At 43.9% G+C, this 13,176-nt stretch overlaps 1 protein-coding gene across 6 annotated transcripts in view; it reads right to left on the bottom strand.

The window, feature by feature from the left end:
- Positions 1-13,176, bottom strand: part of LOC132826955 (histidine ammonia-lyase) — a 66,321-nt gene that overhangs the window by 19,285 nt on the left and 33,860 nt on the right. For 5 of the 6 annotated variants that reach the window (XM_060843280.1, XM_060843279.1, XM_060843277.1 and 2 more), the window contains 4 exons: positions 6,791-6,938; positions 2,688-2,783; positions 2,538-2,596; positions 1,082-1,162 (listed from right to left, as the gene is read on the bottom strand). In XM_060843280.1, coding sequence (XP_060699263.1) covers positions 1,082-1,162; positions 2,538-2,596; positions 2,688-2,783; positions 6,791-6,938 — 384 coding nt within the window. The remainder of the gene's footprint in view (positions 1-1,081; positions 1,163-2,537; positions 2,597-2,687; positions 2,784-6,790; positions 6,939-13,176) is intronic. The other variant, XM_060843278.1, reaches the window with a different exon arrangement.

The following is a 13,176-nucleotide window of genomic DNA, read 5'->3' on the forward strand; positions in this document are numbered from 1 at the left end:
AGCAAAGTTGGATGCATGTCTTTCTACGCCATTATCCAAGTTGTTAATAAATAATGTAAATAATTGAGACGTTAACACTTGTTGGACACCACTGGTCACGTCTTGTTCTATTACTCTCATATGTTTTATCTTATGAAACCAAGATAGTTACTTATCCTTTTTTGTTCCAAAATGGATAACCTTAAACTAGCTTACATTGAACTCCAAAGGCCACAATTTTGACCACTCACTTGGTCATTCAGAATCCCTTTGTAATTTGAAAATTAGTTTAGTCCATGATCTAAAGGAATGACTTTGCAGACTTGAGTGACTTAAAGGCTTCATCCCGAGAACGGTTACTGCAAAGGAGGAGACTACTCATCCTGGCATGTCTATGTTTGCTTCCTGGGAGGGAATTCAGCTAACCCACTCCTCCATCTTATTCCTGTAGCCCTGAAACATGTTTTTCTTTTCAAATAACTGTCCAATCCTCTTTTGAAAGCCATGATTGAATATGGATGGCACAGTGGCTCAGTTGTTGGCAATGCTACTTCAGCAGCAGGGTTTGATTCGACTCTCGGATGACTGTTGTGTGGAGTTTTCACATTCTCCCCGTGTCTGCATGGATTTCCTCCAGGTACTACAGTTCCTCCCACAGTCCAAAGATGTGCAGGTTAGGTGGATTGGACACATTAAATTGCGTATAGTGTACAGGGATATGCTGGTTAGGTGGATTAGCCATGAAAAATGCAAGGTTACAGGGTAAGAGGAGTGGGTCCGACTGGGATGGTCTTTGGAAGGTCAATGTGGACTTGATGGGCCAAATGGCCTACTTCCTCATTGTCAGGATGTTATGATTCTAGTAATCCTCCCCTCTAGATTTCCTTTTGCTTGGATGATTCAGTATACTGAAGCTTAGAATCAGCCCTTTTTTTGTTGCACACCAAACACCATTTAACCTCCATATGTGTAATTCATCTCAATATACATCCTTTACAATAATTGTCTCACCTTATCTCTGTCTCTATGGGGTACATGCAGAGTTGACACAGTCTGTAAGAGGAGAGTTCACACTATGCTACACTAAACTCACAAAGGATACCGGGTTATCTGTCGCACTATTAATCTCAGTCTCAATGATAGTTTTCACGAATGCGATTGTGTCATTCACCACCCCATGTACCTGCAAAGACAAAAATGAATTAAATCCAACAAATGTCAGCAACCCCTTGTACAATGCTAGTACTATAAACAATTCTTTAAAAATGCTTTCCCATGAGCATCAGTGTTTTGACTTAGCCATTTTTGTACAAAACCAGTGTGAACAGAGTAAGATCCTGACAGACACACTGGTAATGCAGAGTATTGTTGGTGGTGCCCCTTTTGGAGATGTTAAATGCAGGAAATGTCTGCCCTCTCAAAAGATCCCATGGCACTATGTTGTTCCCTATGGGGTCCCAGCTAACATTTATCCATCAAGGTTCCAAAAACAGATTATCCAGTTGCTGACTCATTGTTGTTTATGTCAGTTCCTACTAACTGCCCGTAGGGTTTCATACACGTTGGAGTGACCACATTTCAAAAATTCATTGGCTGTGGGAGCTTTGAGATTACAAAAGATGTCATAGAAAAGTAAGACTCTCTAACAACAGAAACAGGAAGAATCAGCATTTTAGAACACATGATCCAGTTCATTGCGGTTTGCACATGTGAATTATTGTAGACAGGGTGTGAAGACAGCTTTTAACATGCTTGCCTTCATTGTTTGGAGCATTGAGTACAGTGCAGTCATGTTGTACAATGTATCAGTGAGGCCACTTTTAGTATACTGCATACAATTCTGGTCACCCTGCTATAGGAAGGGTATTACAGTGCAAAACAGACATTACGTTCCAACCAGTCTATGCTGACCATAATCCCAAACTAAACTAGTCCCATCTGCCTGCACTTGGTTCATATATTCCTTCAAAGATTTCTAGAAAGAGGACAGAAAAAAATTATAAGAATGTTGCCAGCACTGGCGGGTTTGAGTTAGGAGGAGAGGTTGGATAGCTAGGACTTTTCTCCCTGGGAGCATGAGAGGCTGAAGGGTGACTTTATAGAGGTTTATAAAATCATGAAGGGCATAGATAAGGTGAAGGGCCAAAGTCATTTTCCCCAGGGTAGGAGAGTCCAAAACTAGAGGGCATAGGTTTAAGATGAGAGGCAGAATATTTAAAAGGGACCGGAGGGGCAATTTTTTCACGCAAAGGGTGATGCGTGTATGGAACGAGCTGCCGGGGGAGTGGTGGAGGCTGGTACAATTACATTTAAAAGGCACCTGGATGGGTTTACAAATAGGAAGGGTTAAGATGGATAAGGGCCAAATGCAGGCAAATGGGACTAATTTAGTTCAGTTCAAGAAACCTAGTTGGCACGGAGAAATTGGACCAAGAGGTCTGTTTCTATGCTGTATGACTCCATCCATGACTCTACACACGTGCTGGTGTGAGATTACAGTGATAAAGTAGTCAAACGGAACTCTGACAGGTTTGAGGGAAGTATAGGGAGGTGCTTACCTGTGGGCAGCAGCGGAGAGTGTAGGCATCCTGAACACGGTCACAGAACCGGTGGCTTTCTGTGAAGAAAGCATTGCTATGGTGAGACAAAACTGCCTGAAATGAACTGAGAAGTAACCCTCGATAGCTCCTTGTCTAGGAAGGGCTTACCTGCTATTTCCGAGGGATGGTGATCAGAACCTAGCAGTGACCGGAATCGGAAAGCCACCTCCATTTGGCCAGGATGAGGACGCAGTTTGTGAATGTCTAAAACACATGAATAACAGCAGATTCAACACTAGAGACAACCAACAGCTGGCCATTGTGTTAGATTTGTATAGAGGCTTCTATGGTCTGTTATTAAAAGCCTTTCACATGCCCAGCTTGTTGAAGAATGCAACTAGCCATAGATCCATTGCATCTCATTGCGGTTACAATAACACAATGCATGTCATGTTGCTGAATTTGTTCAATTTGGTGTAGTGGGAAAGGGGTGGAGAGCGGCCAGCATTCCCTGAGTTGTGCAAACAGACAGTATGGTATTGAATTGAAAAGTGAAAAGCTTTGTCTTGCAAGCAATACAGGCAGATCAGAGTTAAATTGCATAGATAAGTAAATAATAGGTAAACCGCAGCAAAAACCAAAACACAGGTACAGGTGAATGCTAAGAGTTTGTGAGATTAGACTTACAGTGTGGAAACAGGCCCTTCGGCCCAACAAGTCCACACCGACCCGCCGAAGCGCAACCCACCCATACCCCTATCCTAACACTACGGGCAATTTAGCATGGTCAATTCACCTGACCCACACATCTTTGTGACTGTGGGAGGAAACCGGAGCACCCGGAGGAAACCCACGCAGACACGGGGAGAACGTGCAAACTCCACACAGTCAGTCACCTGAGTCGAGAATTTTGTGAGGCCATTCAGTAACATCCTGCTGAAAGTCAACAATGAGTTCCTTGGTTTGGCCAGCAATGAGAGCTCGGTTGTTTTCATCGCCATCTGAGATTTGACCGACTATGGTGGCGTCATCAGTGAACTTGAAAATGGCATTAGTCTAGTGTTTGGCAACGCAGTCATGGGTATACACTGTGTACAGTAGGGGGCTGAGTACACAACCATGGAGGGCTCCAGTGTTGAGTGTTAGTGAGGATAAAACATTGTCCCCAGTCTTCACTCATTGTGGCCTGTGGGTCAGGAAACTGAGGATCCAGTTGCAGAGAGTGGGGCTTAGTCCAAGGTCACTAAGTTTGTGATCAGTCTTGAGGGGGTAATGGTGTTGATGGCTGAACTGTAGTCGATGAGTGAGATTCTTATGTAGCTGTTCTTGGTGTCAAGATGTAAGGACTGATCAAACCTGAGGGAGCATCAGTGCTATTTTAAATCAATCCGTGGACATATTCCTACACTTCTGCGGCCATCACACATCCTGAGACGGGACTTGAATCTGGATTTCCTGGCCTGAGATAGGGACAACATCCTCTGCCAACAGACCCTCAGGTTTATCAAGGAGCTCATGGGATTGTTGGTAAGGGCACCTGTACTGTGAGATTAATGATTTATGTGGAATGGCATTAGCTGGTATCTTTATTTTAATATATGCTGGGGCCTAAGTATGGGATGATACTGTGGTTTTAGGAGAGATGTGTTCTGTGCTGTTTCTCTTGCAGAAGGGGGTTACCACAGTAGTGTCAGAATATCTTCTTTAGACAGGCAGTTGGTAAACAGCTTGGAATTATCTCTGGGTGGATATTTCTCCCTCAAAATGAGACAAAGGAATCATGAATGGGCGTTGTCAGGCTCATACACCACCGTCACTGACTTTATCAGCAAGTATACGGAGGACTGCATATTGAGGAAGTCAATCTGGGTGTTCCGAAACAAAAAATCCTGGATGAATCAGGACATACAGAACCTGCTAAAAACCAGGTATGAGGTCTTCAGATCAGGAGACCCAATCAAATATAAGGAATCCAAGTATGACTTTCACAGAGCCATTAAGACAGGCAAGGACCAATACTGATCCAAACTAGAGACCCAGACAGACACCCGGCAACTATGGCAAGGAATGAATGACATCACGGTTTCTAAAAAGAGACAGTGCAAGATAGCAGGTGATGACACATCCCTCCCAGATCATCTCAACGCCATCTATGCTCGCTTTGAGCAGAATTTTGGCGAAGAGGTAACACCTATTCTGACAAATCCTGATGAACCTCTCCCAACCGTCACTGCATCAGAGGTCAGATCAGTTTTCCTTTGTGTGAATACAAGGAAAGTGATGGGACCAGACGGAGTACCAGGTCGTGCATTCAGAGCATGCGCAGGTCAACTGGCAGAGGTCTGCTCGGACATCTTCAACCTCTCCCTGCAGCAGACCACTGTCCCTGCCTGTTTCAACACGGCCAACATCATCCCTGTGCCTAATACGTCTCATGCAGCATGTCTCAATGATGACCACCCAGTGGCCCTAATTTCAGTGGTCATAAAAGGCTGGTCATGGCATGCCTCATTCCTGATGAAGGGCTTTTGCCTGAAACGTTGATTTTTCCCTGCTCCTCGACCGCTGCCTGACCTGCTGGGCTTTTCTAGCACCACTCTAATCTTGACATTAATCAACTCCAGCCTCCCCACTTCTCTTGCCCCACTCCAATTTGTCGATCAGGCCAACAGATCCACATCAGATGCCATATTACTTGTCCTTCAAACCTCCCTAGAACATCTTGACACCAAGAACATAAGAATCCTACTCATTGACTACAGTTCAGCCTTCAACACCATACCCCCTCAAGACTGATTACAAACTTAGTGACCTTGGACTAAGCCCCACTCTCTGCAACTGGATCCTCAGTTTCCTGACCCACAGGCCACAATCAGTGAAGACTGGGGACAATGTTTTATCCTCACTAACACGCAACACTGGAGCCCTCCATGGTGGAGTACTCAGCCCCCTACTGTATTCAGTGTATACCTATGACTGTGTTGCCAAACACTAGACTAATGCCATTTTCAAGTTCATTGATGGTTCAAGTTCATTTGACCATAGTCGGTCAAATCTCAGATGGCGACGAGAACAACCGAGCTCTCATTGCCGGCCAAACCAAGGAACTCATTATTGACTTTCAGCAGGATGTTACTAAATGGCCTCACAAACTCTTAGCATTCACCTGTACCTGTGTTTTGGTTTTTGCTGCGGTCTATTATTTACTTATCAATTCAATTTAACTCTGATCTGCCTGTATTGCTTGCAAGACAAAGCTTTTCACTTTTCAATTCAATACAGACCCAGGATGGTTTTTAGTTTTGGTTTCAGTTAGGTGGTGATTTTCTGCTGCTGAAGCAGAAATCTGAAGTTTTCAGCTGCTCGAGACTTAGACAGCAAGGCCTCCTATTAAACCAAATGGGGCAGATAGTTTCTTTTTTCTGGACTGGAGACAGACAGTATGCGAGAATCAGAATGGTTTTGCTGATATGCATTTTTGCCAAGGTTGTGTTTGTGGCATGCTGCCTATATTGGAACAGTTAATGATTAAATTTTTTTATATTCATTCATAGGATGAAGGTGTCACTGGCTAGGCCAGGATTTATTGCCCATTCCTAATTGCCAAGAGGGCTTTTGAGAGTCAACCACATTTCTGTTTGTCTGAAATAACACGTAGGCCAGACTAGGTAAGGATGGCAGATTTCCTTCTCTAAAGGACATTATAGAAACAAATGGATTTTTCTTGACAATCAGCAATGGTTTCATGGTCATCATAAGAATCTTAATTTCAGAGTTTGTTTATTGAATTCAAATTCCACTATGTGCCATGGCTGAAATTTAACCTGGGTCCCCAGAAAATTATTTGGGTCTCTAGATTAATATTCTAGTGATAATACCACGAGGCCATCACCTCCTCATCTTGTTTAGTATTCAAATAGAATTAAGGTTATGCCAATTCTTTATTTTTGTATTTTAACTGTGTTGTAAGAATAAAGTGTGTTTAGTTACATCTGGAACATAGTGCCTTTAAATAAATATAGAAGTCTCAGTTATCTCCTTACTTTGTGTGTGTGTGTCTGTGTGTGTGTGTGTGTGTGTGTGTGTGTGTCCGTGTGTGTGTCATATTGCAGACTATCTTTAATAAATAAACATTTAAGCAATGATAAAGTGTTCCAATTTTGTAAAACTGTATTGCAGGAGGTTAGCTCAGTGTTGAGTGTGTGCAATGCCTTAGCCCAGGAGTTCAAAGCCCATAATAAAACATTCAGTTGCTCCCAATGATCACTCACCACTATCAAAGGCTCTGGTGGTGCCTTTTAGAACTTCCAGAGTGAGAGCTGCTATAATATCTGCCTGTCTGGCTATTGCTGTTGCTCTCTCCACTGCCTCCGCACCGAGTGACGTGATCATCTGAGTTCCATTGATCAGGGCCAGTCCCTGTGAGGAAAACCAGCACATCTCACAAACAGCAACACAACCAAGCCATGTTCAGCACCGCTCAGGAAAGGACCTGGCAAGTAGGCAGCATTCATAACCCTTAAACTGGACAGAGACCGCTTCTCAGCATGTGGAGATTTTCTTATCAACTTTAAGAGAAAGAGATTGGTGAAGGCAAATGTAGGTCCCGTCAGATACAAATGGGGGCATGTATAATAAGGGTCAAAGAAATGGCTGAGCAACTGAATACATACCTTGGTTTGTCTTCACAAAAGAGAACACAAATCAGATACCAGAAATATTGAAGAACGCAAGATTTAGCGAGAGGGAAGAACAGAAGGAGATCAATATTAGTAGAGAAATGGTGTTGAGAAAATTGATGGGGTTGAAGACGAATAAATCCCCAGGGCCTGATAATCTACATCCCAGAGTACTTAAGGAAGTGGTTCTAGAAATAGCAGATGCATTGGTTGTCACCTTCCAGGATTCTATAGACTCTGGTACAGTCCCTGCAGATTGGAGGGTAGCTAATGTCTCTCCAATATTCAAAAAAGGAAGATAGAGAGAAAGCAGAGAGTTATAAAACAATAGGTCTGACAATGGTAGTGGGGAAAATTCTCAAATTGATCATCAAGGACTTAATAGAATAGCATTTAGAAAGTAGTGGTACGATCCGACAGAATCAGCATGGATGTACGAAAGAGAAATCATACTTGACAAATCTGTTCAAATCCTGTTGGACTGTGAGCCAGTTAATGTAGCATATTTGGACTTTCAGAAAGCGTTTAACAAAGTCCCATGTAAGAGATTATTGTGCAAGATTAAAACGTAGAGGATTGTGGGAAGTGTATTCAGATGGATAGGAAACTGGTTTGCAGAGAGGAAACAAAGTATAGGAATTAATGGGCCCTTTTCAAATTGGCAGACAGTAACTAGTGGGGTACCACAGGGATTGGTGCTAGGCCTCCAGCTATTCACAATATATATTAATGATTTGGATGAGGGAATTAAATGTAACATCTCAAAGTTTGCAGTTAGGTGGGAGGGTGAACTGGGACGAGGATGTAGAGATCTTCCAGCATGATCTGGACAGGTTGGATGAATGGACAAATCAATGGCAGATGCAATATAATTTGGATGAATGTGAGGTTAGTCACTTTGGAAACAAAAACAAGGAGGCAGATAACTGCCTGAAGAGCTGTAAATTGGGAAGAGGAGAGTGTGCAGCAGGTGTCCTGATGCACCAGTTGCTGAAGTTAAACATGCAGATGCAGCGGGCAATAAACAAGGCAAATGGTATGTTGGCCTTCATTGCAAGGGGTTTCCAGTATAGGAGCAGGGATATGTTATTGCAGTTACACAAGGCCTTGGTGAGGCCAAACCTAGAATATTGTGTGCTGTTTTGATCTCCATTTTTGAGGAAGGACATTCTTGTTCTAGAGGGAGCGCAGTGAAGATTTACCAGGCTGATTCCAGGAATGGTGGGACTGACATATCAGGAGAGATTGATTAGACTAAGATTGCTTTCACTGGAGTTCAAATGAATGAGGGAGGATCTCAGAGGCTTATAAAATTCTAACAGGACTAGACAGGTTAGATACAAGGAGGATATTCCTAATGGTGGGTGTGTTCAGAACCAGGGGTGGACCATTTAGGATGGAGATGAGGAGACATTCCTTCACCCAAAGAGGGGTAAGCCTGTGGAATTCATTATCACAGAAGCAGTTGATATCAAAACATTGAATGTATTTAAGAGGCAGCTAAATATTGCACTTAGGGCGAATGGAATCAAAGGTTAAGGGAAGAAAGCAGGATTAGGCTACTGAGTTAGATGATTCAGCCTTGATCTTAATGAATCGTCCAACTCAGTAGCCTAATCCTGCTTTCTTCCCTTAACCTTTGATTCCATTCGCCATAAGTGCAATATTTAGCTACCTCTTGATTAGACTAGGATTGCTTTCACTGGAGCCTCCTCTTGCTCCTACCTCCCATGTCTCTAAGTTCTATGTCAGAGAAGATACTGCACACCTCTAGTGCAGATGAGACATGGATTCAGGAATCCTGGCTCAGAGGTAGGGTCACTAATATTGCACCATAAGACCCCCTAACATCATTTACAGAACAAGTAGGGAAATTGGACAAACAAGTTCACAATTCATCACCATGGTCAGTGCCGACATCCCAACCCCTGGCCCACTGCCCGTGAACCAGTGCCTGGGGTCCTTTCCCTCATTCTGCCTCTGCATTGCTCACAGATACCTTCCCTTATTCTGCTTTTGTTACTCAAGGGTTTCCTCCCTCATATTACCATAATGTAACTCCCAGGGTTCCCTTCCTCATTCTCCTTTGGTATCCCTACCTTTGTTCTAACTCAGCATTATTTAGGTTGAACCTCCCTTCACTTTACTTCGGTGTTACTCACAGGCTCCCCTTTCCTCATTCTATTTACAGTGATACTCACAGAACACTCGCGATCATTCATCTCAGTGTCACTCATAGTGAGTCCACCATCATTCTACCCCCAATGTTACCAGCAGGGTCGCTCCCCTCCTTCTCCCTCAGTGTTCCTTCCATCTTTCTCCCTCAGTGGTACACACAGACTCCAATCCCTCAGTGCTACTCCCTCCCTCTTTTCCAAGTTTCCGTGGAAAGTGCTCTCCCGAGCTGGGCACAGGAAACAGCAGACTGGAACTTCCATGTGCAATACTTGGGACAGGGGGAATATGCTGGAATTATTTGATGTTATATTTTGGGAACAGATTATTCTTTGTGTGGGGGAATTGCTTACCTGTTGTAGACAAAACACCTGTTTGTGAAGCTGGGATTTTACTGGAATTGATCGCTGGACTGTCAGCAGAGGCTGGTTCTTAATGGGACCGGGTCTGGCAGTGTCTGCCAATCTTGCTACCTGCCTTAGGCTTATCAGAAGCATTCAGAGAAAGTGAGATCAGCGTCGAGAGTGTGGTGATGGAAAAGCACAGCAGGACAGGCAGCATCCAAGGAGCTGGAGAATTAATGTTTCAGGCATAAGCCATTGATGAAGGTTCCTGATGAAGGGCTTATACCTGAAATGTTGATTCTCCTGCTCCTCAGATGCTGCTTGACCTGCTGTGTTTTCCCAGCAGCACACTATTGATATCAGAAGCATTAGCAGATTGAAACAAGTTCTGTTTGGTATGAACACACTGTCCATCACAACCCAGTCCTGAAGTGAGAGCAGGGCCCAGTGCCTCTGGCTTACAGACAGGAACACTATCCACTGCTCAAACAGAGCTCCTCATCCAAGTTGTTCAAGATGGTTGTAAGATTTGAGAGGTTAAATAAAAACTACTTGCGCCAATTTGGGGGCTGAGCAGAGTCTGGAATAAAGGGCACAAACTCGAGATTAAATCTAATGCATTCACAGTGATATCAGAAAATGTATCCCCACTCAATAGAGAGGCAACATTTGAAACTGCCTCCCACACAAAACCATTTGCGCTGGGTGGGAGAAATTGAAAATTTATATCGGAGACTGATGGTGTATATTTAAAAGTGCGAACACGTTGGGTGAACAGGTAATGTTAGGACCCAAATGATCTGATGATTGTAATAATAATGTCAGATACTCATGATCTAATTGAATAGTGTGACACACTTGAGGGGCTGAATGGCCTTCTTTCATTCCTATGTTCCACTGCAACCAGTAGGAGGGATGGAAAATGATCTGCGGATTCATAACCACTTGTTTTCCACTCTGGGCCAAAGTCCATCTATTCACATTCTTTCACTGGAAAGGCTACTATTCATTGTCCATCTCTAGTTGCCCTTAAGAAGGAGAACAACAATATACTTCTAAGTCAGGGTGGTGATTGGCTTGGGAGGAGAACTTACATCCATTACCCCTGCCCTTCTTGATGGAAGTGGTCACGAGTTTGGAAGGTTGAGAGTATGTTGCTGGAAAAGCACAGCAGGTCAGGCAGCATCCAAGGAGCAGGAAAATTGACGTTTCGGGCTAGAGTCTTTCAAGATTCCTGATGAAGGGCTCCGCCCTGAAATGTTAATTTTCCTGGTCCTCGGATGCTGCCTGACCTGCTTGCTTTTCCAGCAACACACACTCAATTCTGATCTCCAGTATCTGCAGATCTCACTGTCTCCTATGGGTTTGGAAAGTGCTGTCTGATGATCTTCGATGAATTTTTGCAGTGCATCTTGTAGATAGTACACACTTCTGCTACTGAGCCTCAGTGGAGGAGGGAAGTGGATGCTTGTGGAGGTGGTGCCAATCAGTCAGGTAGCTTTATCCTGGATAGTGTCAAGCCTCGAGTGTTTGAGCTGCATCCATCCAGGCAAGTGGGGAGTATTCCATCATAGTCCTGACTTGGTGCAACTCCTGCACACTCTATTGAACTAGGTTTGATCCCTGGCTTGGTGGTAATGGTTGAGTGGGGGATATACCAGACCACAAGGGTGCACATTCTGCTGCTGTTGATGGCCCACAATACCTCATGGATGCTGAGTCTTGAATTGGTGGATCTGTTCAAAGTCTGTCCCACTTACACTGTGATAATGCCACACAATATGGGCAGCACGTTGGCTCAGTGGTTAGCCCTGCTGCCCCACAGGCCAGGGACCTGGGTTCAATTCCAGACTCGGGCGACTGTGTGGAGTTGGTACATTCTCCCTCCAGGTGCTCCAGCCTCCTCTCTCAATCCAAAGATGTGCAGGGTAGGTGAATTTGCTATGCTAAAATTGCCAATAGTGTTCAGGGCTGTGTAAGTTAGGTGCATTAGTTAGGAGCAAATGTAGAGTAGTCGGGGAATGGGTCTGAGTGGATTACTCTTTGGAGGGTCGATGTGGACTTATAGGAATGAATGGCCTGTTTCCACATTGTAGTGATTCTATGACAACGTGATAGAAGGCATTCTCAACGTGAAGGTAGGACTTCATTTCCACAAGGACTGTGCCATAGTCATTCTTACCAATATGGTCAGAGGCAAATATATCTGTTACTAGCAGATTGGTAAGAGTAAGGTTAAGTATGTTTTTCCTTTTTGTTGGTTCCCTCACTACCTACTGCAGACCAGTCTGGCAGCTATATTCTTTAGGACCCAACAAGCTCAATCAGTAGTGCTGCTGCCAAGCCACTATTTGTGGTGGACATTGAAATCCCCAGAGTACATGTGCCCTTGCCACCCTCAACGCTTCCTCCAAGTGTTGTTCAACAGATAAAGAGCTTGGTGATGTGGTGCAATGATAACAATCTCTTTCTCAATGTCAGCAAAACTAAAGAACTGATCACTGACTTTAGAAAGGAGAACATCAATGGTGTGTGTGTGTGTGTGTGTGTGTGTGTGTGTGTGTGTGTGTGTGAGAGAGAGAGAGAGAGAGCATTAAGCTCCCAGGAGTGTAGATAACACACAACCTGCCCTGGACTTTCCTCACAGATGCAATGGTCAAGAAGGCACTGCAACACATCTTCTTCCTCAGGTAGCTCAGGAAGTGTGGCATGTCTGTAAGGCCCCTCACCAACATTTACTGACGCACCATAGAAAGCATGGGTGCATAACAGCCAGGTATGGTACTTGCTCTGCCCAGTAAGAAACTACAGAAAGTGATGTGCACAGCCCAAACTATCATGGAAGTTAGCCTCCCATCCATAACTCTATTTACATGTCTCATTGCCACAGAAAGGCTCCTACATCAAAAGACCCATCCCACCCCAGTAATGCTCTCCTACAACCTCTTGCATCAGGCAGAAGGTACAGAAGCATGTACTCTCTAATTTGAAATAATGCTGGTCTTGTTAATGTTGATTTTGTCTCACATGCATCTTTTGTGTTGTAACCTGTATGCCTTACTCTGTCCACGTTTTTTTCACCTTATGATTTGTACATCCTTGATTACTATGATCTGCCTGTAGTGCTTACAAATAGGGCTTTATACTGTACTTAAATGCACATGACAATAAATCAAATCAATATGGAAGAATACGGATTCAATAGCTGAGGGAGATAGCACACAGTAATCAGGAAGTTTCCATACCCATGTTTATCTTGAAGATATGAGACTTCATGGAGTCTGGAGTGTCAATGTTGAAGACTCCCAGGGCAACTCCTTCCTGATGGTACAGCACTGTGCTGCTACCTCTACTGGGTCTATCCACCAGTGGAACAGGACATATCCATGAATGGTGAAAGTGGTGTCTGGGACATTGTCTATAAGGTATGACTTAGAGTATGATTGTCAGACTGTTGCT

The sequence above is a fragment of the Hemiscyllium ocellatum genome, chromosome 23 (genome assembly GCF_020745735.1).
Source record: "Hemiscyllium ocellatum isolate sHemOce1 chromosome 23, sHemOce1.pat.X.cur, whole genome shotgun sequence".
Classification (NCBI taxonomy): domain Eukaryota; kingdom Metazoa; phylum Chordata; class Chondrichthyes; order Orectolobiformes; family Hemiscylliidae; genus Hemiscyllium; species Hemiscyllium ocellatum.